This window comes from Xenopus laevis, chromosome 5L, assembly GCF_017654675.1.
Source record: "Xenopus laevis strain J_2021 chromosome 5L, Xenopus_laevis_v10.1, whole genome shotgun sequence".
Lineage (NCBI taxonomy): Eukaryota > Metazoa > Chordata > Amphibia > Anura > Pipidae > Xenopus > Xenopus laevis.
Window position 1 is genome coordinate 94,186,420 of NC_054379.1, and position 23,434 is coordinate 94,209,853.

The 23,434-nt window shown below is 35.9% G+C and overlaps 1 protein-coding gene across 1 annotated transcript in view; it reads right to left on the bottom strand.

Moving 5' to 3' along the window:
- LOC108704151 (dynein heavy chain 5, axonemal) overlaps nt 1-23,434 on the bottom strand; it is a 132,351-nt gene that overhangs the window by 41,622 nt on the left and 67,295 nt on the right. Inside the window, exons 45-67 of the mRNA XM_018240559.2 lie at nt 23,286-23,354; nt 21,881-21,979; nt 20,623-20,760; nt 18,598-18,818; nt 17,266-17,450; nt 16,160-16,308; nt 15,583-15,775; nt 13,643-13,866; nt 13,171-13,257; nt 11,917-12,024; nt 10,976-11,062; nt 9,832-9,896; nt 8,722-8,928; nt 6,798-6,948; nt 6,509-6,623; nt 6,330-6,428; nt 5,573-5,673; nt 4,381-4,530; nt 3,091-3,165; nt 1,311-1,481; nt 755-907; nt 282-386; nt 30-196 (exon numbers count right to left, since the gene is read on the bottom strand). Of these exons, the coding sequence (XP_018096048.2) occupies nt 30-196; nt 282-386; nt 755-907; nt 1,311-1,481; nt 3,091-3,165; nt 4,381-4,530; nt 5,573-5,673; nt 6,330-6,428; nt 6,509-6,623; nt 6,798-6,948; nt 8,722-8,928; nt 9,832-9,896; nt 10,976-11,062; nt 11,917-12,024; nt 13,171-13,257; nt 13,643-13,866; nt 15,583-15,775; nt 16,160-16,308; nt 17,266-17,450; nt 18,598-18,818; nt 20,623-20,760; nt 21,881-21,979; nt 23,286-23,354 (3,119 nt within the window). The remainder of the gene's footprint in view (nt 1-29; nt 197-281; nt 387-754; nt 908-1,310; nt 1,482-3,090; nt 3,166-4,380; nt 4,531-5,572; nt 5,674-6,329; nt 6,429-6,508; nt 6,624-6,797; nt 6,949-8,721; nt 8,929-9,831; nt 9,897-10,975; nt 11,063-11,916; nt 12,025-13,170; nt 13,258-13,642; nt 13,867-15,582; nt 15,776-16,159; nt 16,309-17,265; nt 17,451-18,597; nt 18,819-20,622; nt 20,761-21,880; nt 21,980-23,285; nt 23,355-23,434) is intronic.

A 23,434-nucleotide genomic window follows, 5' to 3' on the forward strand; every position in this document is an offset into this window, starting at 1 on the left:
AAATGTTAAACCATCTGTGATTTACTCACCCGTGTTCACAAGATAAGACTCGGTGCATGCGCATTATATGTATCACAACATTGTCTGACAATTCAATGTGCAGCTTTTGGCGCCCAAGTTGTTCATTATAATGCTGAACAATGGTTTGCAAGTATCTCCTTACATCGTTTAAATTCCCAACAGGCTGCAGCATGACCTGTGATAACAAGCATGTGATATCATATGACAAAGAAAACTCATACAAATATTCCCCATATATAAATGTCAATAAAAGTTTTTACCTTGACACCTCTGTTCCCTGCACTGATTTGATTCGAAAATGTCATCTCCAAAGGAAAAGTTACAAACAGTTTCTTAGCAGAAGATGTGGAGATATCTGGAAAATACTGAACACAAGGGGAGATTATTGAGTTGAATTATTGAATGGGAATAGGAACCTCATCCTCCAATGGAAAAAAGATTGGACATGCTGTACTGTAGTTTAAGTATGTAATAATACTTCTTCCTGAAAATTTTATTTTTTTGTGCCAAAAATGGCACCACCAAGTAGGTCTGGAAGAATGCAATATGGGTATGCTGGATAACTACTAGAAGTATGGATTCTACAGTGCACAAAGAGAAAAGTGTTCTTGGATGTCATTGTATAACCAACAAGGAAGATAGAAAGGTCAACATACCCCAAGTCTGGAGATGCATCACATCAAGAACATGAATATAACACCCGTTGTATACATTTTTGAGAGCTCAAACTAACCTTTGAGTTGATATTGCTTAATTCATAGTTGAACCAGTTCAGGTCAGTTTGGCGACAGATCTTATCTTGAATAACACGGCATATTTCATGTTTCCAGTAAGTTACAACAGTAACAGGGTCCTCTCGATCTTCATTGGACAACCTCCGAAGTGCCTTAAAAATACATACGATAAGAAACTTAGTAAAGACAGAATTTCAGAGCTTCTTTGCTAATGTCTAGGGATGCACCGAATCCAGGATTTGGTTCGGGATTCGGGCAGGATTCGGCCTTTTTCAGCAGGATTCGGATTCGGGCCGAATCCTTCTGCCCGGCCGAACAGAATCCGAATCCTAATTTGCATATGCAAATTAGTTGCAGGGAGGGAAATCGCATGACTTTTTGTAACAAAACAAGGAAGTAAAAAGTGTTTTCCCCTTCCCACCCCTAATTTGCATATGCAAATTAGTATTCGGTTCGGTATTCAGCCGAATCTTTCGAGAAGGATTCGGGGGTTCGGCCAAATCCAAAATAGTGGATTCGGTGATTCCCTACTAATGTCTACAGAAAAACTAATACCTGGTACGTCCTGTTAATTTCTCTCATGGAGAACAGATAGTGTTGTCTTCCTGGAGTAGAAGATGGAACTAACACTTTCTTTTTAGATTCCAAAAGGTGGCAAGAGGCTTTGGCAATAGACAATTGCAATTCTTCTTGCAATGGAAGTCCTTCTTTGTCACCCATGTTTGCCTGTGAATAATATAGAATCTGAACTGAATTTGAAAGCACACATGTTTTCAGCATATTCAGATAATAGCTTGTGTTAGTGGGTTGCATAGACCCTTATTTCATATGACGTTTACGGTAGTATCTCCGATACTCACATTCTGTGCTACAACACCTTAATAAGAAATAAGTGCAATTACCAGTATGCTGCGGATGTAAGAACTTCATGGAGATGAAACTGGGCAGCCTTGAACCAAAGACACCAGAGCTAAATTGCAGCAGTGGTATACACTTTGCCACCATAGATGCCTACATGGTACATTTCTCGGTCAGATTAGGATAATCAATGTGCTGACTTACATCTTAGAAGTCTAAAAGTTAGTCTACAAGTTTGTAAGTGTACACGATACTACTACTTACTATTTTAAAGCTGCATGATGTTGCTTGTCCGATTTTTAAAGATCAGGTAAGGTAAGAACTGAGCTACTTTAACTATTGTTTTTAACTTGGTGCATAATGAAAGAACCGGTTTATTTTAAGAAATGCTCCATGTCCCTGGCTGTAACGCTGACCTATACATGTGTAGGACAATGGAGCTCATGGTTCCATCTTCGGTTCCTGTAGATTCCTTTGCTAAGGGACTGAGCTTTTTCGTGCATGTGCAGTTGTAGCCAGCCTGGTATTCGCATCTACTTCACATGTGCCAGAAAGCTCAATTGCCAAAGGGAAGAAGAAGATCTGAAGATGGCACCCATGAGTTCCACTGCACTGCTCTGCATGGATAGGGCAGTGTGAAATAAACATTTTTCCTTGTCAGAACACACACTATTTGTACTGTAACAGTTAAAGGAGAACTAAAGCTTAACTAAAGAAGTGGCTACAAATGTTTTACATTGTTTTGGACTTCTGTACCAGTCCAATGCAACCACAGCCCAATGATGCCCCAGTAGCTCCCTATCTTATTTTCTGCTGATTCACTGCACATACTCTGTGCTGCTGTCAGTTACTGAACTTAGGGACCCGCTCACAATATACAGTACACATAGAATATAACTGTCAAAATATAAGACTGATTAGTAATTAATACAGATATAATTAGTAGATAATTACTACATGGCAGCTTAGAAACCAGTACAACTAACATCAGCATTTTATAATCAGCCCTGTAGCATCAGCTTATATTACAGCCAAACCTCATTTTCTGCTTGTAAATTTATAATGACCCCTAAGCTTAGCTTCTTAACAGCAGCTCGGAGCCCACTGAACATGTGAGTGTAGCATTCCAAGATGGTGACTCCCTGTGACAAGTTTGAAGTCCTAGATCATTGCTGCTATTGAGAAGCTGAAATTGTAGGCTGGTGCAATACTGTAAGTTCAGTATATAAAATATACTGAACTATATATACATTACATTTTTTATATACAATTTTAACCATATTCATTTTTAGAGTTTAGTTTTCCTTTAAAAGCTGCACATTCATATTTAGGTTACAGACATTACTGATAATTCTTTCATATGCAGTTGGCTCTCACTTTTTTCAAACTATGATCCCAAACAGTAAGAATGAAACTCCTAGTCCAAATATTATGACTACAATAAAAACTGAGACACATATTTTTTGTTGAAACTTACTTCAAGTACAGAGAAAATGACTTGCTGCAGCTGTGATCCTTCTAGTTCTGGCAGGTGAAATATGGCAAAATGACGCTGAAAAAGAAAAAAACAATACCTTTCAATCCCCTATATATAATACTACATCATGAAACTAAAGTTTACTCTTCTCAGTGCACCATACTATCAAACATTATACAGCAGCACACTACAAATGTGGAATCAATGATTTCTTGTGCCAAAAACAGGCAATATTTCGAGCTTCTCAGCAACACTTGGGTTGATTGCTGTAAACTGCATGGGAGAACTGACAACAAGATTAGAGAAACTCTTCTCTTTGATTAGTACATCTGAGTTAACATTTAGTATGATATGGTTCCTTGGATATCAGGGTTCATTTATAAAGAAGAGGTTTCCAGTGAAATGCACAGTGATCTGAAGAGTAAATTGTACATAGCAATGAACATGTATTTAGTAGAAATTAATATATTTAAAGCGAAATGTCACCCAAAAATTGCATAATTAAAGCAAATATAATTGTTTGCCTCTTTCCAAATTCAGCAGTTTCAATTATTTGTAAAAGCAATTGCAATTGAAAGCAGTACAGGTAAAGGATCGCTTATCCGGAAACCCAATATCCAGAAAGCTCCTAATTACGGAATGGCTCCCATAGACTCCATTTTAACCAAATAATCCAAATTAGTAAAAATGATTTCCCTTTTCTCTGTAATAATAAAACAGTAGCTTGTACTTGATCCCAACTAAGATATAATTAATCCTTATTGGAAGCAAAACCAGCCTATTGGGTTTATTTAATGTTTAAAAGAATTTCTAGTAGACTTAAGGCATGCAGACCGAAATTACGGAAAGATCCATTATCTGGAAAACCCCAGGTCCCGAGCATTCTGGATAACAGGTCCCATACCTGTATTTGTTTTAATCCTTTCTGTTCTGTGAGTCTGGTTAATGAAAAATAATCAGCTCCTCTCAATCTGTTACATAGTTTTAGGAGTCAGAACCAGACGTACAGAGACTAGAAATAACCAGACAATCGATGCTTTCAGTAGTAATAACGCTTACAAATAAATCTAAAACCATATAAAAATATTTTATTAATGTATATTGTAGAGACGCTTAGAATTCGTTTTTTTTAAATGACTTGAAAAACATAATTTAAGTGGTGTTCTGTTTTAGTACTACTAATAATAAATATATGTATTATGTTTTACATGCAACAGAGATTTCAGTACGAATGTGATACTCCTATTTTAGGATTTATTGGAGAAACAAAACGAGATTAATGAAACTTACCATAAGCCTCTGGGAGAAGGTTCTCTGGGTACTGTTCTCATACTTAGGTAAGGACATTGCTGCTTTTACAATAATCCCCTCCAGACACTGCCATTCAAAAGGTTTTCTCAGTCTTACAAGGACATTATCATCCAGAAGCATCCGTAGCAGCTAGGGTAGAAAGCATATGAGTAGTTGGCACACGATTTTGTTTTTGTTTCTCAAAATTAAAACATATCGGTCACATTGGGGTAAGGGTATTTTTTCAATATTCGCATCTCTGTTAAGGTGCTGAGTAGCTTGAGGCCCAATTTTAACCTGCATACATGCATAAACTCCATTGGTATTTTATTCTGTACCATCTCTTTCAGCTGTACCAAAAAGGCATTACAAAATAATTAAATTATTAAATGATCAGCTGCAATGGTCACATATAGTACAGGTATGGGATCTGTTATCCAGAAATCCATTATCCAGAAAGCTCAGCATTATGGAAAGGCCGTCTCCCATAGACTCCATTTTATCCAAATAATACAAATTTTCAAAAATTATTTCCTTTTTCCCTATAATAATAAAACAGTACTTTGTATTCTGTGTCGGACTGGCACACTGGTATACCAGGAAAACTCCCGGTGGGCCCAGGTGTCAGTGGGCCCTCTTGCTTCTAACCATTTAACCTATTTCATGGTCATTCCCTATTTCGTCATGGGAAAAAATAGGCTTAATGTTGAAAGACTAGAGTATAGTAAGGAGATATAAAAAACTAGGAGAATAAAGAGGTTAAATGACGAGAGGAATAATAGTTTGTAAAGTGGGCCCATGGTCTAAAGTTTTCTGGTGGGCCCCGGTCTAGGGTTTTCTGGTGGGCCCCTGGCATCCCAGTCCGACACTGCTTGTATTTGAGCCAACTAACATATAATTAATCATTATCGGAAGCAAAACCAGTCTATCGGGTTTATTTAATGTTTAAATCATTTTCTAGTAGAATTATGGTATGAAGATCCAAAGTATGGAAAGATCCATTATCCAGAAAGCCCCAGGTCCTGAGCATTCTGGATAACAGGTCCCATAGCTGTACCTCCTCTAGAGCTTTTAATAGATTTATAATCTATAATAGGGACTGTGATATCTCAAATAATTTGGGGTAAATCATACCTTTAAGGATATACTGTAGACTAATGTCCAATCTTATAGAACATATCACAAACTTTACCTCATTGCAACTCTGCACCCCATTCTCATCTGGTGTGGGCAGGCTCATGTCATCAATAAACAGTTTTAGAGATTTTCCATCCTTTGCACCATAGACAAAACCTGTTAACAATTATAATGGGTATAATTCAAACTAAGTGGCATATTTATAAAGCTGTGTAAAAATGTAATGCAGAAAAGGGAAATGTATTTACAGGGGAACATTGGATGAAAATGTTTCAAGAATATGAAGATATTCGTGGCTCCAGTGTCAAAAAGTCAGAACTAAAAAAAAGTATCAAATAAATAAATATATAGTTCCATTAAAATTGATTTTGTAAATGAATTGGGAGAATACACCAATACTGTGGCAAACTGAACAAGGGCTGTCCATAGCAACCAATTAAAGCTTTCATTTTCTAACTAATTAAAGACTGGTCAAAACTAACGGCATGCTATGGCCAAGTACAGTTGTGATGGTATCTATGGTTTTAGAACATGCCATGCACATACTGACTGTTGAGGGATTCAGTCATCTGCCATATTTCTGTATGTGTCTATAGCAAGATCATTGTTTGATCCATGGGTTCCATGTACATTTTGATAATATATACACATCACTGGCTTTCACAGTATTTAGATTGCAAGTAAATTTCTTTAGGACAAAAACAACTGAAGATACTAACAACTAAATCATGGTTAGTGCTAAATTACTTTCAGGTATACTGGGCTTACAAGTGATACTGTTGGCACCCACAAGACAAAATAGTTCTTTTTACCTTGTCTATGAACTATATTTTCCTCCAAGAGGTCTTGGAGTTCTTTGGCTTTCGAAGATCCTGAAAACACCATTCGTTTCAGCACAGTATGAGCTCTGTCTGAAAGTAATAAAACATACAAACTGAGCTATGTTTTCAATTGATAAAGAACAATTGCCTTCCAAAAAAGTGCAAGTTACCTTGTGTTGAGATGAAGTCATTTATTAATGCCGTTTTCCCACACCCTGGAGGTCCAGTTAATAGGACATGCTGGGATCCCATTCTAGCATATTCCAAAAAAGTGCGGATTATCATCTAGTATAGGAAAAATTCTCATGAGTCTACTGCAGGAAGGCACTCACAGTCTGAGAACAATATTCTGATAAACTGCTGACATCAATGTGGGAAATGTTAGTGTGTAAATATAATGTACACACTATATAACCTTCACTGTTTCTCCATACAAACTAGGCAATGTTACCTACTTACCGTGTCTTGTGTCTCAACAAACACCTCTCCCATGATGTCTGTGCTGCCAATGTATGTCATTTCTGGCAAACGTGACTGCCAAGTGTCCCACTCTCCAGACTCATCAAGGTAATAATCAAAGACAGAAATTTCATGGTCATCATCTGGCAAACTAAATTTAAAAAATAATTGTGTTAAATTAAGAAGTTCTGCTGTTAAAATAGATATCTATTTTATATAAAACAACTGTCTGTTCTACTTTATCTTGTTAGGAATGAATCACAGCAGTCATGTCATGTTGGGAGGAAAATATTTAATGTAGTTTACAGATCATGTGATATTAGTTGCATTATAATTTTAGACTATAATTGTAGGATGCAAATTGAACCAATGTCCCCATTTAGTTCAACCCTACCAGTCCATACAACTGCTCTATTTGTGTACTGTTTAGTAACAATGATAAGATTTACTCTATAAGCATTGTCCATAAAATAATACAGTCTGGTTTCCTGTATTTAGGAGGTTACAATATTGTCATTTCATTAGCACATCTAAATCTTATAGTGGAGCAAATGGAGCAATTGTACACTTTCACATGTCCCATTCACTGTAGCACCAACAGGAGGTCCTATTAGTCATCCGTGAATAAATTCGCCGGACACTAATTCGATGTGAATTTCCGTTTTTCGCCACAAGTGATTAAATTCACAAAACCGTGGCGATTTGCCGGCAAAAAATCCTGCGAGTCAAAATTATTGGGACGTCAATTGACTTTAATGCATTTGGACCAAATAGTAGCGCTTAAAAAAAATGTTGCTCGCTACAAAAATTATGCTTGTCCATTAGCTTCAATACGCTTTGCAAATTATAGTGACAAAGATTCACCCATCACTACTAGCAGATTATCTGTGCTTTATCATTCTATAACAGGAAGGGACCAAATAGGGATTGCTTCATTAATACAGTATGTAGCCGGGGCCAAAAGCATAATTACTGGAAATGGGGATACGCTTCTTTATGAGTAAATTACAGTATTTCACTAAGTCCATGTAGTGCAGGGCTTTCTGCAGTTATTGATTTTGTAGCAGTTTGACAGTACAATACATACATCATACGGACTTCTCACCTCCAACTATAAAGTTTTAATTGTTGTTGCACTTGCTGTAACGCAAGTTGCTTATTGCATTGCAGCAAATTTGCCCCATGTTAGTAAATCCTTTGTAAGGCACATTTTACTAGCACAGATTTTAAATTGCAATAACCCATAAATTCAATGAGCGATCAACTTTGTACAGTATAATAAATAATACTTAGTAATTATCATAAAAGTACATTTGTGCCTGAAATAATGCACATTGAATCAGAGTTTGAAAGAATTGTGTAATTAAATTTCCAGAATCTTCAAGACACTAACTTGATAAAACTCTCTAACTCTATAAACTGGTTCCCTTAAGTGACAGAAAACTGTATTTACAGTATTCAGTGGGATAACATGGAAATTACAGTGTTTATGTTTATGTGTATGTTCTTTTTTCTTTCTTATTTCCATTTGCCATTGTGCTGTAAAATTCTTGCAGTTACTATGTCAGTAAAGAACAACTTACTTACAAACAGCTAGAAACCCAGTATTGGGGGTCCAGGGAATATACTTCCCTATGAAGTCAAAAATGGCTAGAACTTTTTCATAATAAAATTCTAATTCTTAATTGACATACTTTTCATGACTATTTCCTTTTGAGACTGCTTATTGTGGGAGGAGCTGTAAATGCATGATACAATAAAAGTAGAGCAAGTTACATTTGGACAAGCCTTGGTCACAGTCAGTTCTCCAGACAAAGAACAAACTAAATATTTACATTCTTATAATGGATCTTCGCTAGTAAGCTATAATATAATTATGTTTACCCAGGACTGATTGACAAAGGACATCACACGTGTAACTTACACTGAAGTGTAAATCTTGAGCATCTCACTGAACTTCTTTCTTTCTGTGCGGTCAATGAGGGCTCCCACCGACCAGATAAGACAGAAGATAAAAAGCCTCTCAATATGCAACTGCCCTCCAATGCTTTGTGCCTTGTCATTCAGCATGACTGCTAGAAGGTTTGTGCAAGAGCGGAACAGGCAAACTTCTGTGACTGGAACAACCGGCCTAAACAAATACATAAATAAATGCAAAAAAGATTATATAGAATTTTTTTAACCATAATTTGACACTACAGTATCTTTCAACAAAAATTGAAGAAATGTTTTCTGTATGTACGCCACAGAAAGAGGATGTAGTGGGTAAAAAAAGAATGTTCCATTGCATTATACACCTATTAATATATAAATAGAATATCTTAGATAAATTATTTCCACCAAACCCTAACAGTCCCACCCATCTCTTCCACTTCATGCTGCCTCCATACTCAGTCTGGAACTAGGTGGACCTTAAAGTTCTCTCCTAATAGACAGCACTCCAGCTTCAATAAAACCATCTTTATTGGATGTAGGACAGCAGCATGATAATACAACGTTTCGAGTGGCACTCCACTCTTTGACAAGCAGAGGACCTGAGAGAGAACTGCAGTCTATCTTTGCTTGTGTGAATGCAGTGCTGTGATTCGCTAACCACCTCCTACTGTGCTTCTGGCATGGACCATTTGGACATGCCCACAAGTCATGTAAAACACAGACAGGGAGCAGAGAAGATCTATGGGGTGATCCATTGATGTTAATGATTATTTTAGCCCAGAGTGAAGTCAGACATGAATATGAATATTTTATTCATCATTGCCTATAAGATTGGGGTTTTGAGTTCTGTCCCTTTAAATAGATTCATTTTCACAGAGCATAGTGTATTGTATTGTGCCCATTAAATACTACTTAAATTTAAAGGATTTTTTTTTTTTGCATGGAAATGCTGTAGTTTAAATTTAATCAGTGCATATGTCTAGAGTAGGATGAATATATATGGTGAATGGGGGGTAAACAACAAGTGACAAAACTAAACTGTCCATTTTAGATCATAATGTCTCTAGAAAGAGATCAAAATAAAAATAGGTTGTATTACGTGGCATCATGAAGAATGTAATTAAAGATGGGATCCAGCGTCTTGTAGAAGGCTTTTGAAAGTACCTAAAAGTAGAAGATATATCACTTTCCACCACATCAGGTATTGGATATTTATTAAACATGTATTGTCTAGACTAGGATTGGTGAGAATAGTGTAAAACATCAAGATACAATGCAACTTAGAGCAGTAGTAAATATTTTATACACTTGAAAAAGGGCAGATGTGCCCGAAACATGTCGTGCGGACGATTATAAATGCACTTTAGCAGTTAAACCTGCGATTCTGTCCTTCTGTTCCTTATTCGAATTATAAATATTTTATATGACACAGATTTAAAACATACAATATTGAATTCTTTCTGTTGATGAAAACTCTGGCTGTTATGTGATTTCAAAAACGTTATTATTATAGCCTATTGTGAAGACTTACAGTCATAAAATATTTATAATTATTTAGTGCAGAATTGCCTTTTTGTCTTCTGATAATTGTGTATTTTGATAAGATGCAATAATCGAGAAATTGAACAGCTTTACATAACAGTTAGGGGCAGATTTACTAAGCTCGAGTGAATGGTTCGAATGTCAAAAAGTTCGAATTTCGAAGTAAATTTTTGGGTACTTCGACCATCGAATAGGCTATATTCGACCATTTGACTTCGATTCTAACGATTCCAAGTAAAAATAGTTCAACTATTCGACCATCCGATAATCGAAGTACTGTCTCTTTAAAAAAAACTTTGACTTCATACTTTGCCAAATTAAAGCTAAGTGCAATGTTAGCCTATGGGGACCTTCCACAGCACTTTTCTAAGTTTTTTTTGGTCGAATAGAAATCCTTCGATCGATCGCTAAAAATAGTTCGAAACATTCAATTTCTATTAGACCGCAGGATGGCCAAATTTGTTGAAAAAACTTCAAATTCGATATTCAAATTCAAAGTTTTTTAATTCAATGGTCGAATTTCGAAGTTTTTTGTACTTCGAAATTCGACCCTTAGTAAATCTTTAAATCTTTCCTTAGGTACTTTTACTGTACTGGTGGATGGTATAGCTTTCATACTGAGAGTATTTAGAGAGATTAAACTGAGGAAAAAGGTGGGTTGATACATCAGGAGTGTGCAGGATGCAGACATTCATACTCACAGCATTTTCTTGTTGATTTCTTCTATCCAGCCAAACTTTAGAAAGGGGTTTCCAGCCAAGAGCTTCCCCTTCTATATACAATATTCCCTGTTATAAAACACCAATAAAAATGATAGAAAGCTATTATTGTAAAATGTACTTGTGCCCTCCTCCTACCATTGCAGATGCAGGGACCTGGAACTCAGGACTTTAATAGATTTTTCGAGATTTATTAAACCCGATCCGAATAGTGATGGGGGAATTTGGGGCGTTTTGCTGAAAAATTAGCGAAACGGCGAAAAATTTGCAAAACTGCGCCGGTGTCCAGTTTTCGATGCCGGCATCCATTTTTTTACGCCGGCGAATTTTCACGGTGGTTTCACTAATTTATTCGCCGGCGGTGAATCTCGGGAATTCGCCACAAATTCGCGCCTGGTGAATAAATTCGCCCATCACAAGATCCGAAGCCTAATCCGAAAATCCACTATCTCAGGCCTGCCCAGGTTGTGTATAAGTCAATGGCAGAGGTCCCTATCCTATTTTGAAGTTTCTGTGGCCTGCACTGAAATAAGCCTGAAAATCTGACCTTTTTGGGCAAAAATCCAAAAAATTAGGGCTTTTTGGGGAAAGGCCCAAAAAATCGTGCAATTCGAGAAAAAACTAGATTTTATCGACTGATTAAATCAAGCTTTTTAATTAATAAATAAGGTCAAATTGTGAATTCTAGTTTGGGTGAACTTTTTTTATTTAAAAAATCAGAAACATTTTGATTTTGATAAATAACCCCCGAAATATTGTACTGTTCTTTAGAAGTCTATAATCCCAATTGGAACTCTAAACAGAGCTTTACTCTGTACCAGCAACAGTGCAAAGTGTGAGGCACTGGCTAACAGGCAAAGGAAAAGGTGATTATTGTCCATTAAAAGAGAAACAAATTTAATGCTGTACATTCCCGTGCTTACGGCTTTTGTTAGAGTGGCAGGTGAAGCCAGCTGTAAATCAGTTGTTTCGAAAACCAGTTTTAGATTCTCAGGGGCTTCAAAGCGATCACCATTGCTAAGCAGCAACTCCTTTAAACAAAAGACAAGATGAAAACATTTAACATTTTATTTTAAAGATGTAGAATTTTATGTAATTTGCTATAGGGCCTTTAAACTTTTTTTTATTTTGTTAAAGCAAACATTATCAAAGTATGGCATTATACACACAATCTGTATTTGACTTAAAGGAGTGGTTTGCCTTTCACATAACATGTGGGGGCACATTTACTAAGCTCGAGTGAAGGATTCGAAGTAAAAAAAACTTAGAATTTCAAAGTATTTTTTTGGGTACTTCGACCATCGAATAGGCTACTACGACCTTCGACTTCGATTCAAACTATTTGAAGTAAAAAACATTCGACTATTCGACCATTCGATAGTCTAAGTACTGTCTCTTTAAAAAAAACTTTGACTACATACTTCTCGGGTTTAAACCTACCGAGGTACAATGTTAGCCTATGGGGACCTTCCCCATCAGTTTTCTAAGGTTTTTTTGATCGAAGAAAAATCCTTTGATCGATCGATTAAAATCCTTCGAATCAATCGATTCGAACGATTTCTACTTCGATCGATCGTAGTATTTGCGCAAAACCCTTCGAATTCGATTGCGAAAGATTTTACTTCGAGGGTTTATTAACCCTCGATATTCGACCATTAGTAAATGTGCCCCTTAGTATGTTACAGAATGTCCAGTTCTAAGCAACTTTTCAATTGGTCTTAATTATTTTCTTTTTATTATTTTTTATTATGTGACTTCTTTCCAGGTTTCAAATGACCCCATCTAAAAACAAATGCCCTGTAAGGCTACAAATGTATTGCTATTTTTACTTTTTATTACTCATCTTTCTTTTCAGGCCCTCTCCTGTTCATTTTCCTGTTTCTTATTCAAATCAGTATTGTTGCTAAGGTAATTTGGACTCTAGCAACCATTCTGCTGAAATGCTGAAATTGCAATCTGGAGAACTGCTGAATAAAAAGCTAAATAACTCATAAACCACAAATTTAAAAAAATGAAAACCAATTGCAAATTGTCTCTATAGCATGCTAAAAGTTAATTTAACCCCTTTAATTTCATAAAAAACATTCTAATGGTTACACTGCAAACCTGCTATGAGGAAAGGTACTCCAGATTTATTTATCATTGTATGAATCGTTAGCAATAAAGCACGAATTTACCTTTTCACATCCTAGAACACTATTAAAATTGTCACACCAGTTGGAACTAAGCTGCCCATCAAACCATATCCAGGTGTTGTTTCGACTCTAAAAGTAAATAAGCACAGTTTTAAAATTAAATATAATCATAATTATATATATATATATATATATATATATATATATATATATATATATATATATATATATATATATATATATATATATGTGTGTAGTTTGCAAGTAAAAGTGCGTTTATTGATACCAGTTACATTAGAAAAATATTCTTTAAGGTCAAAATAATAGATTTGTTTAAAAAAATAGATTTTCTTATAGCACATATATTTTCATATTTTTTTTCTGCAATATTTTTTTATTTTTAGGTATCCTTGGTTACAGGCATAATAACATGTTTATGTAGACACAAGCAGCACAGTAGTTACACACAGCTAGAATTGTTTGTAATGTTTATTTGTAACTTCAAAATCATTACTCGTATAGCTCTCTTCCAAACATAGGTGACAATGCCATCTTCCCAAATGTGTGACGCATTCTGACTGCCAAACATTAGGTTGCTCTGGTCCACACTCAGGGGGTTGATCTTGACAAGTTTATGAGTTGGCTCCTCTGGGGACACTTGAAGGTGATTAAGGGACTGCACAAGGGCCCTGATACATGAACTTTTTCCAGAGGCTGGAGGTCCTGCCACAATTATACCTAATGAGAGACAAAAATAACTTTTTTAATAAATTGGTGCATTAAAGGTGGACCTGTCACCCAAAAAAAATATTTAAAATCCTATTTTATGACATTAGTCAAGCAAAATTAACTTTAATTACACTATATAAATTATTTGAATCTATTTTCCTTCATTCTGGGAACTCGTAATTATAGCAGTAGGCAGGAGCCATTTTGTGCACACAGTTATTAAGACAAGCCTTGCATCATCTCAGAATCTTGTTTGTGCACCAGAATGAGGGACCCGATGTCTATCCCCATGCCCTGGTTACACAATTAAATGGTTAAGAGAACTGAGGGAATGTGGGGAGAACAGTGACATCTAGGAAGTGCTGAATGGAAAGTGAAAGTAATTGTCTCCTCCACCTCTATGCCTAAAGGTGGCCATAGACGCAAAGATCCGCTCGTTTGGCTACATCGCCAAACGAGTGGATCTTTCCCCGATATGCCATTAACGAGCATGGCTATATCGGGGGTTATCTGAACGATCAGATTGTGATGTGCAATGTGCTCCGGTTAGATCGGTCGGGTCAAAATCAAACCTGTCCGATCGACCAAATGACGGATCTCCGCCAGACGAAAGATGTCGGCACTTTCCACACACGATCCGAAAATCGTACGAATCCTCGATTCATAGGATAGGATCTGTGCGTCTATGGCCATCTTAAGACATAGAGGAGTGGCAGACAATATTTGATTGACAGCTGAGATTTTTAAATGAGCTATGAATGCTTTAATAAAAAATAGAAATTGGATTTCATGTTAAATTTGAAAAGGACTTTTATTATACAGATTTGTGTGTCTGGGTGACAGGTCCACTTTAAAAATGTTTTTCTAAAATTATTAACCATTCAAATGGTTTAGTAAAAAGAACTCTGTATTGGATAAATGTGCCACCTAATATAGGATATTAGCAGTCACTGATTTCCTATATAAAGGCATAAGAGTGTTCAGAGGTCATAGAACTCCAAGGTGACTTCTATTATTTTTATGTTTCAGAAAAGGGAAGTTCTATATATAATATGCAAGTTTAATTGAGTCAAGTTTGCTCATCATGCTTGTTGTTCATAAGAGTACTAGCCTACTCTAGAACGGTATAGACCTTAAGCATGGTCAGAAGCCAGCAGTTTTGTTTCACGGGGTGTTTTGTAGATTAGCTGAAAACACCCATTTTACATGGCATGCGCATAATACAAACTATATACAGGTATTGGATCCGTTATCCGGAAACCCGTTATCCAGAAAGCACAGAATTATGGAAAGGCTGTCTCCCATAGACTCCATTTTATCCAAATAATGCAAATTTTTTAAAAACAATTTTCTTTTTCTCTGTTATAACAAAACTGTACCTTGTACTTGATCCAAACGAAGATAGAATTAATCCATATTGGAAGGAAACCAGCCTATTTGATTTATTTAATGTCTACATGATTTTTTTAGTAGACATAAGGAATGAAGATCCAAATTACAGAAAAGGTGCATTAGTGTATAAATAATGCATCATTTCATAAATGTTATTGTAAATGGGTATTATATCCACAACAATAGCTTATGAGAGATATATTGGCTTAGACTTATATTTCTGAGCATGTCAATGTATTTTCTTCCAAAAGTAAAAATTATTGTTAATTTCTCTATTTTTGATTTTCAATCAAGCTAATATATAGACTGATATACAGTCAATAAGATGCTTACCAGGCATGACTAGAGAAAGATTATAGAACTGTTTCACTTTGTTCAGCCATGGTGAATGCGGAAATAATTGATTTTCCTCCATTTGTATTGCAATAGCTTTTTCCAGCTCCTTTTGAGAAATCTGCCGGGCTCCTGGTGAATCATACATTCCCATAAACACATCTCCAATGATTTGCTTGAATACTAGAAAATTCTGTAATTGTAAATTCAAATTTCAACTCAGTGAGAATCACATAGTAAGATATTTGCATTTAATAGATTTAAGAATGGGTGAGAAGTTAAATGTATGCCCTGAATAATAGGTTATAAGGCATATTAAGGAAGGACTGTAAAAACGTTCTGAAATACACCAAACAGTACCACTTTATGTACATTACGTAAAATACTGATTATTTTTCATAATCCTTTTGACTGGACAGTGGACTATGCAAGGTATAGAGTAGTATAAAATAATTGCATACTTATAGGCTTTTATTTAGGCCAACCCGTGCACCCTATATCTTTATAAAATCTTGAATAAATACATAAGAAGAGATGCCAAGTTATGACCCAGTTGTTAAAACAGTTTTGCACTCACACTGCCAGTCATTCTGGGACCAATGACATCATTGAGTGCATCAGCTATTAGTACATGGCTTTCCTTGGCAGCAGCAAGAGCAGGGTTGGAAGAAATGGGGTTCTTTTTCTTGTCTGAGCTGTTACCAGTTTTGAATGTGGTTGCTGAACCTGAAATATATGAAAAGGGCATGATATTTTGTCTTTTATTTGTAATTCCTTCCCAATTGGAAAGATTTATTTTAGAATCCTGTTAGTCATGTACAGTCAGATTTATATAAGACTTTGCAAGAGTTTTTCTTACAATGGCTTCAATAATCCATATTTACCCTCTCTTGAAACTGTTTTTCTGTATTGCCCAACAGTCCAGACAGTTGAGAAAACCTTAGAAAAATATGAATAGGATGCTGAAGTCTAAGGGGTCTGTCCAAAAGGGGCCATAGTTTCTGGGATAAAACCCTCAGTTCCAAGGGTACATATATCCAAAACCAAAAAATTATCCTGTAACACTATAATATCTTAAAAAATATGTTTTTATTCAAAAATCATGTTAAAAAGATAGGCATACAGACCACATGGTATTTCATGTTTTTTGAATAAAAACATATTTTTTAAGATATTATAGAGTTACAGGATATTTTTTGGTTTTGCAAATAGAGTATCCTCATTCCACGGATAATGAAAAATCTTTTTACAGACATATCCACACCACAAATGATAAATTGCAAGGAATAATATTTACAGTAGAACTCCTTTTTTACATTTTTCAGAGGACCATCAAAAATGGTTTAAAATCCAGGAAAATGCATTATATATTGGTGGGACCTCAAAAATAGTAAAACAATGTAAAGCTTAAAATCAGGGTATGTAAAATTGAGGTTTTGATGTATTGTCCTCTTTACATTTTAAGACAGTTGTTGAAAGTTTATTTGAAAAACCCAGGGCAGTTACAGAACTAAAACATGTCTATCATGTATTATTGAGAACATATGTCACAAGGACCCTGTTTTTTTCATTATTAATAATTTTCACTAAACCAGTCCAAAGTGCTGAAAATACTAACTCCTTATTTACCATCTCAAAAGAGATGATTATTAAAGAAAGCCTAGGGAGGAAAAGCAATCATACTTGTTCCATATCGTGCGAGTTGTTGGTAAGACATGGCACTGCTAGAACGAGAAACCTTTCCTCCATCTGGCTCGGAAGTACTTTGCTGACTGCTACCATCCTTCTGAGTTTCACGTCTCTGATACGCCCGAAATACCACCTCCATCATAGACTGCAAAGTAAAGCACTGCAGGTAGTTCTCAGCTCTATTAAAAAGTAAAGCAAGTACAAACACATTCAGTTCAGAAAAGAAAATATGGTTGTATGATTTTATGATTAGTAATTCAAAATATTGCTTTCAATACATCCACTGCATTAGCAAGAATTAATTAGCAATTGTTATATAGTTATTAGACCTGTTATTCAGAATGTTCAGGAACTGTGGTTTTCTGGATAAGGGGTATTTCCGTAATTTGTATCTCCATACTGTAAGACGCACGGACATCCGTGCATGTGCGGGGGTTGGGGTGGAAGTTAGGAGGGCTCTTGATGTTGCAGCCCAGGTGGGCCCCCAGTGCTCGAGTCCAACCCAGCCCATAGCAAACAATAAGCAGGCAGCATTTACTGGTCACCTGTTTAAAAGCCGGATTTCCTGGGAGGGTGTCCCTAGGCTGCGCAGTCCTAGCACCAGCCCACACTTCTCCCGCCTTTCAAGCGCACACATACATTGTGCATGCTTCGGAGCACTGGGGAGCTGTGCGTCCCCAGTGCTCCCCTGAAAGCGGCTGAGCTGCATGCCGCCCCTAATAATTTGCCGCTCTAGGCCCGGGCCTTTGTGGCCTCACCACAAATCTAGGTTACTGCTCTTGGGCAATCTAAGTGCCTTTTTATTACATATGGGGGATATTATTTTGTAAATGTAAGTGGTTTTTATTTGTGTTTGTAACTAAAGACAACATTGAATTAAATAAATAAAATTAAGGACTCATCAATTTAACTGGAAAAATTGATAATGATGTTTCTGGGCCATGACAAGCTTGGATCGTGTTACTATATCGGCCTGTTTCACTGAGGTGAGTTTTTTTCCACACAATTATTTTTGCTCTGGATATTCTATTTTGTTAACCATTTAATCAAATAATTGAATTTTTTAAAATGATTTCCTTTTTCTCTGTAATAATGAATAATGAAGCAGTACCTTGTACTTGATGGTAACCATGCTGCATGAATCCATATATCATATTGGGTTAGACTAAAGGTATGGCGATTTAAATTACATAAAGGTCCCTTTTATGGAAAACCCCATGTGCCAAGCATTCTGGATAAAAGGTCCCATATAGGTATTATCCTATAAAATAATTTTTAAAGAAAACAAGCTGGATGGTAAAGTTAAAAATTATACAGATAACTAACAGTTGCTCTTTGATCAATTCTGAGATGAGCTGAAGTCTTGTAGCAAGGGCTTTCGGGCTCCTGAAACCAAGGCTGGTAAATTTGGCCTTTAAAATGAAGGTGATATCTGGAGAAACCAGAGAGACATCTCTGAAGTGCGCTCGTACATCACTGGATAGGCTTTGAAATCCTGGACTCCAGGAGACAGTGAGGAACAGGTTGCAATTTCTGTCTGCTGTGACCTATTTCAAAAAAGATATTTTGATCCATATCAGTTAGTATATTAAAGGAATTGTTCAGTATAAAAATAAAAACTGGATAAATATATAGGTTGTTAAAAATAAAAAATGTTTCTAATATAGTTAGTTAGCCAAATATTAAATGTATAAAAGCTGTAGTGACTGGATGTCTAATATAAAAGAACTCTACTTCCCGCTTTTCAGCTCTCTCTTGGTTTCCATTGACTGGTTACCCTGGTGACCAAGCAGTAACCAATCAGTGTCTGGAGAGAAGGCCACATGGGCCATAACTATTGCTTTTGAATCTGAGCTGAATGCTAAGGATCAATTGCAAACTCTCTGAAAAGATATGTCCCATGTGGCCCCCCTTCACTGACTATCTCAGAGTTAGAGCTGCAAAGCAGGAAGTAGTGTTATTTTCTGTTATGCTAGACATCCAGTCACTCCAGCCTTTATACATTACATTTTTGCCTATAACTAACTATATTAGAAACATTTTTTTATTTTGCACAGCCTATTTACCCAGTTTTATTTTTATAATGAACTGTTCCTTTAAAGGGCTGATCCAAATAACTAAAACTATAACTATATAATTCCATTACAGTGAAAGTGAATACTGTTTTAATGATAGTACTGTGTAAGTTAAATTGTCAGTATTTTCTGTCCAATATCTTTAAACAGGAGATGTCATAATTGCAAGCAGGAGGTAAACATTTATAGGGCTGTACAGGTCTGAGATTCATAATAGGCCCTAGTACTTCAAATACATAGTCCATCTGTAATTTGTCAGAATCCAAAATGGTGGGAAACCCCAATTAGTATCGATTCTGGTGCTGACACCACCTGAGGCAGCAGCCCAGGTGCCACCCCCTCTCCCTTTTCGTGCTTAGAACTTTAGCGTTGGAGCAGGTCAAGGGGGGGGACATCACTAGTACAGCAAGAGCTTTTTACAGCCTCTGGTAACTGAGGCAAGGTTCTCACTTTGTATCATTGCAGGAGTGGCCCTACCCCTAAGGCCCAACCCCCCACACATTCAACTCTGCTCGTACTCTGCTCGAACTCTGCTCGGCCATATTATAGCAAATCTTGATTTAAAGTTAAAAAACTACCATCTGTGATTATCTCTTTTCCTATCCTAATTTTCTGAGAAGCAGTACACTTTATTACCACAAGGTGTCCCATCAGGCTTCTCATAATTCAGTTTAAGGATGTTGCATTTATAAAGCATTTGTAAAGATGTATATATATATATATATATATATATATATATATATATATATATATATATATATATATATATATATATATATATATATATATATATATATATATATATATATATATATATATATATATATATATATATATTATACGCTATATCTACCTACTATAGAAAACTGTCTTGTGTATGTAGCACTATGTACAAAAAACAAGAACGTTCTGGGATTAAATGAACACGACTAATGCATTTCATTGTATGAGAATGACGATTTACGAACTATATTTCTAAATGCAGAAAAATGTTAACAATCAGAAATATCAACATAACCAGTAGACCCAGTAATTTGTAGTGAAAAACATTTTGTTCGGTTGTGTAGGTTCATAAATAATGAAAGCAATACTAATGACATAAGCATATATGTAACAGACAAGTGCTGCTCTATTAATGTGGTTTAAGAATGGCTCTCGGGTGAAAAATCTTACCTATTCACATATTCCCAGCAGAGACAGAGATATCAAATAACTTTTAAACAATTCCAGGAAAATGATCTATAGAGAATTGTATACATATCGGCAAATAACAAACCTTGAATCCATCTTGTAAAGTGGCACAGGAAAGTCTGACTTTTACTGAATCATAAAGGGCTTGGGCACCATTCATTATAACCGACACAGCCAACCTGGGCAGAAGTTGGAAGTCATCAAAGCAGCACCAGCATCCATCCTATATAACACATCACAGAACAGTGCATCAGAAAAGATTTAAATAATGATGGAAATAACATATTGGGCCAGTTTTGTAAAGCATTTTTATTTGAGCTCTGCTGCCTAATCTGTTATTTTTTTTTAACAAATCCAGAAGTCCTATTGATCTTTTTTTCATATTCTTGGTGTTCATATCTTAATTATATTAAAGTTAAGGCTAGTTAGGATGACATGCAGATTAGTTCAAAATGATTTGTATAATTTCTAACTAAATTATATATATATGATGTCTTCATACCTCTCAAAAGAAATCATACACATCTGAGATACCATACTTCAAAATATATTTACACATTTAAAGGTCAAATACACCCTACAAGTCTGTAACACATTCCTAGTTCTATCAATTAAAATGCACCTGTCAGTGTTTCTCTGGTGTTACTGGTCACCCACTGCCTGAAGTGTTGTTTAGCAGCACACTTGTTCATTTAGTTGTGCGTTATTCCAGGTTCCCCTCCAAGCATTATAGCTTTTTCTTTGTGTTCAAAAGGAAGTCACATGTCTGGCCTGAACCTTAATGCAATACCATTTATCTGGTTCAGAGTTAAAACATTGTCTACTCATTGTACCTACTAACAACTCAAGCTCTAAATTAGAAGTCCCCATCCAGTGGCTTGTAAGCAACATGTTGCTTACCACCCCCTTGGATGTTGCTGCCATTAGTCTTAAAGCAGGTGTTTATTTTTCAATTTCTGGTTTGGGGACAATTTTTGGTTTTCTGTTTTATAGTGTTAAGTTTAGCGATGGGCAAATTTGTCCCGCTTCGCTGAAAAATTCGCAAATTTCCCGCAAAATTTGTGAAAAATCATGAAATTCAAACATTTTCACGAAAAAATTGTAACATTTGGACGTTTTCACTCAAAAATCGTGAAATTTTAATGATTTCACAAAAAAATCGTGAAAATCTGACATTTTCACAGAAAAATTGTGAAAATCGGAAATTGACGCCGGCGAATGCAAATTTTCACAGGAGATTCGCGGATTTATTCGCTGGAGGCGAAACACTGGAATTCGCCGCAAATTCGTGCCAGGCGAATTTATTCGCCCATCACTAGTTAAGTTGGATTTGTTATACTTACAAGTACAGCTCCATTTAATACTCTTCTAAGAACAGACACTTCGGAGGTAGGCGAGCATGAAAAGAGGAACAGGAAGTTTCCCAGCAAATAAGATAAGCCCTGAATAGAAAAAAAAACTTTATAATGAGCAAGTAGAAATATAGGAAACAAAAAAAGTTCTCTGTGACATTTCTTACTAAACAAAACACAGGCACATCCCATGTCTAAGATGCTCTGGCCAGCAGAGGGTATTAGCTGGTGTGGGTGGTAACTCATAGCAACCAATCAGAGATCAAAGTAACCATAAACAGTATTATTGTTTTTTGTTTACTGGGACTCTGTCAGGGTGCAAATTGGGCCACAATTCATAAATGGACCTGTGTGTGGTATCAGAGAAAGTAATATGAATATGCACATATGCAATTAAAGGATAACTGTGCTACGCAATATGTTGGCGCTATATAAATACATGTTAACAATAATAATAATAATAACTGTACAATACTCTATACCAGTAGTTGCCTGACCATTTCAATTAAAGCAACTTGAATATTAAACCACTGGTCAATGCCTCATAACAAGGTTGCAGGTAAAGGAAAATCATTCAGCCACAGTTCCAATCATATCTAGGAGAGCAAATGAGTTCTCATTCGAAATCAAACTTCTAAGTGACATTTATACAGGCAGGATTTGGGAACAGGCAACAAAGACCTGGTCCTAGGGCCGCAGAATTTTAACCACTTCACAATGGGTACTGGAGACATGCGAGAGATTAGCTAGCTCTTTAAATTTGAATTTAAATCTAAATAATAAATTAGAGAGGGTACAGAGAAGGGCAACTAAGCTGGTAAAAGGTATGGAAAATCTTAGCTATGAGGAAAGACTGGCCAAGTTGGGGATGTTCACACTGGATAACAACCCCTTAAAGGGTGATATGATAACTATGTATAAATATATATGGGGATCATTAAAAATCTCTCTAATGCTTTATTTACCAGTAGGTCTTTCCAGCTGACACAAGATCACCTATTCCGAATAGAAGAAACGAAGTTCCGTCTAAATATTCTGAAGAGTTTTTTTACAGTGAGAGCTGTGAAGATGTGGAATTCTTTCCCTGAATCAGTCATACAGGCCGATACATTAGATAGCTTTAAGAAGGGGTTGGATGGCTTTATAGCAAGTGAGGGAATACAGGGTTATGGAATATAGCTCATAGTACAAGTTGAATCAGGGACTAGTCATTGCCATTTTGGATCCAGGAAAGATTTTCCCCCTTCTGAGGCTAATTGGAGAGGCTTCAGATGGGGTTTTTTGCTTTCCTCTGGATCAACTGGCAGTTAGGCAGGTTAAAAATAAATTAAAAGTTTGAACTTGATGGACGTGTGTCTTTTTCCAATCTAACTTAATTGTGCATTACTGGCCATACCTTTATTGTTTCCGTTTTTCCAACACCATGATCTCCTGTTAGGATCACACCATTTACTTGTTGTAGAACCTTAAACACATATATATTTAAGTATTATATAGTATATATACTGTTTATAGTAGAAGGTACTGTTTTATTATTACAGAGAA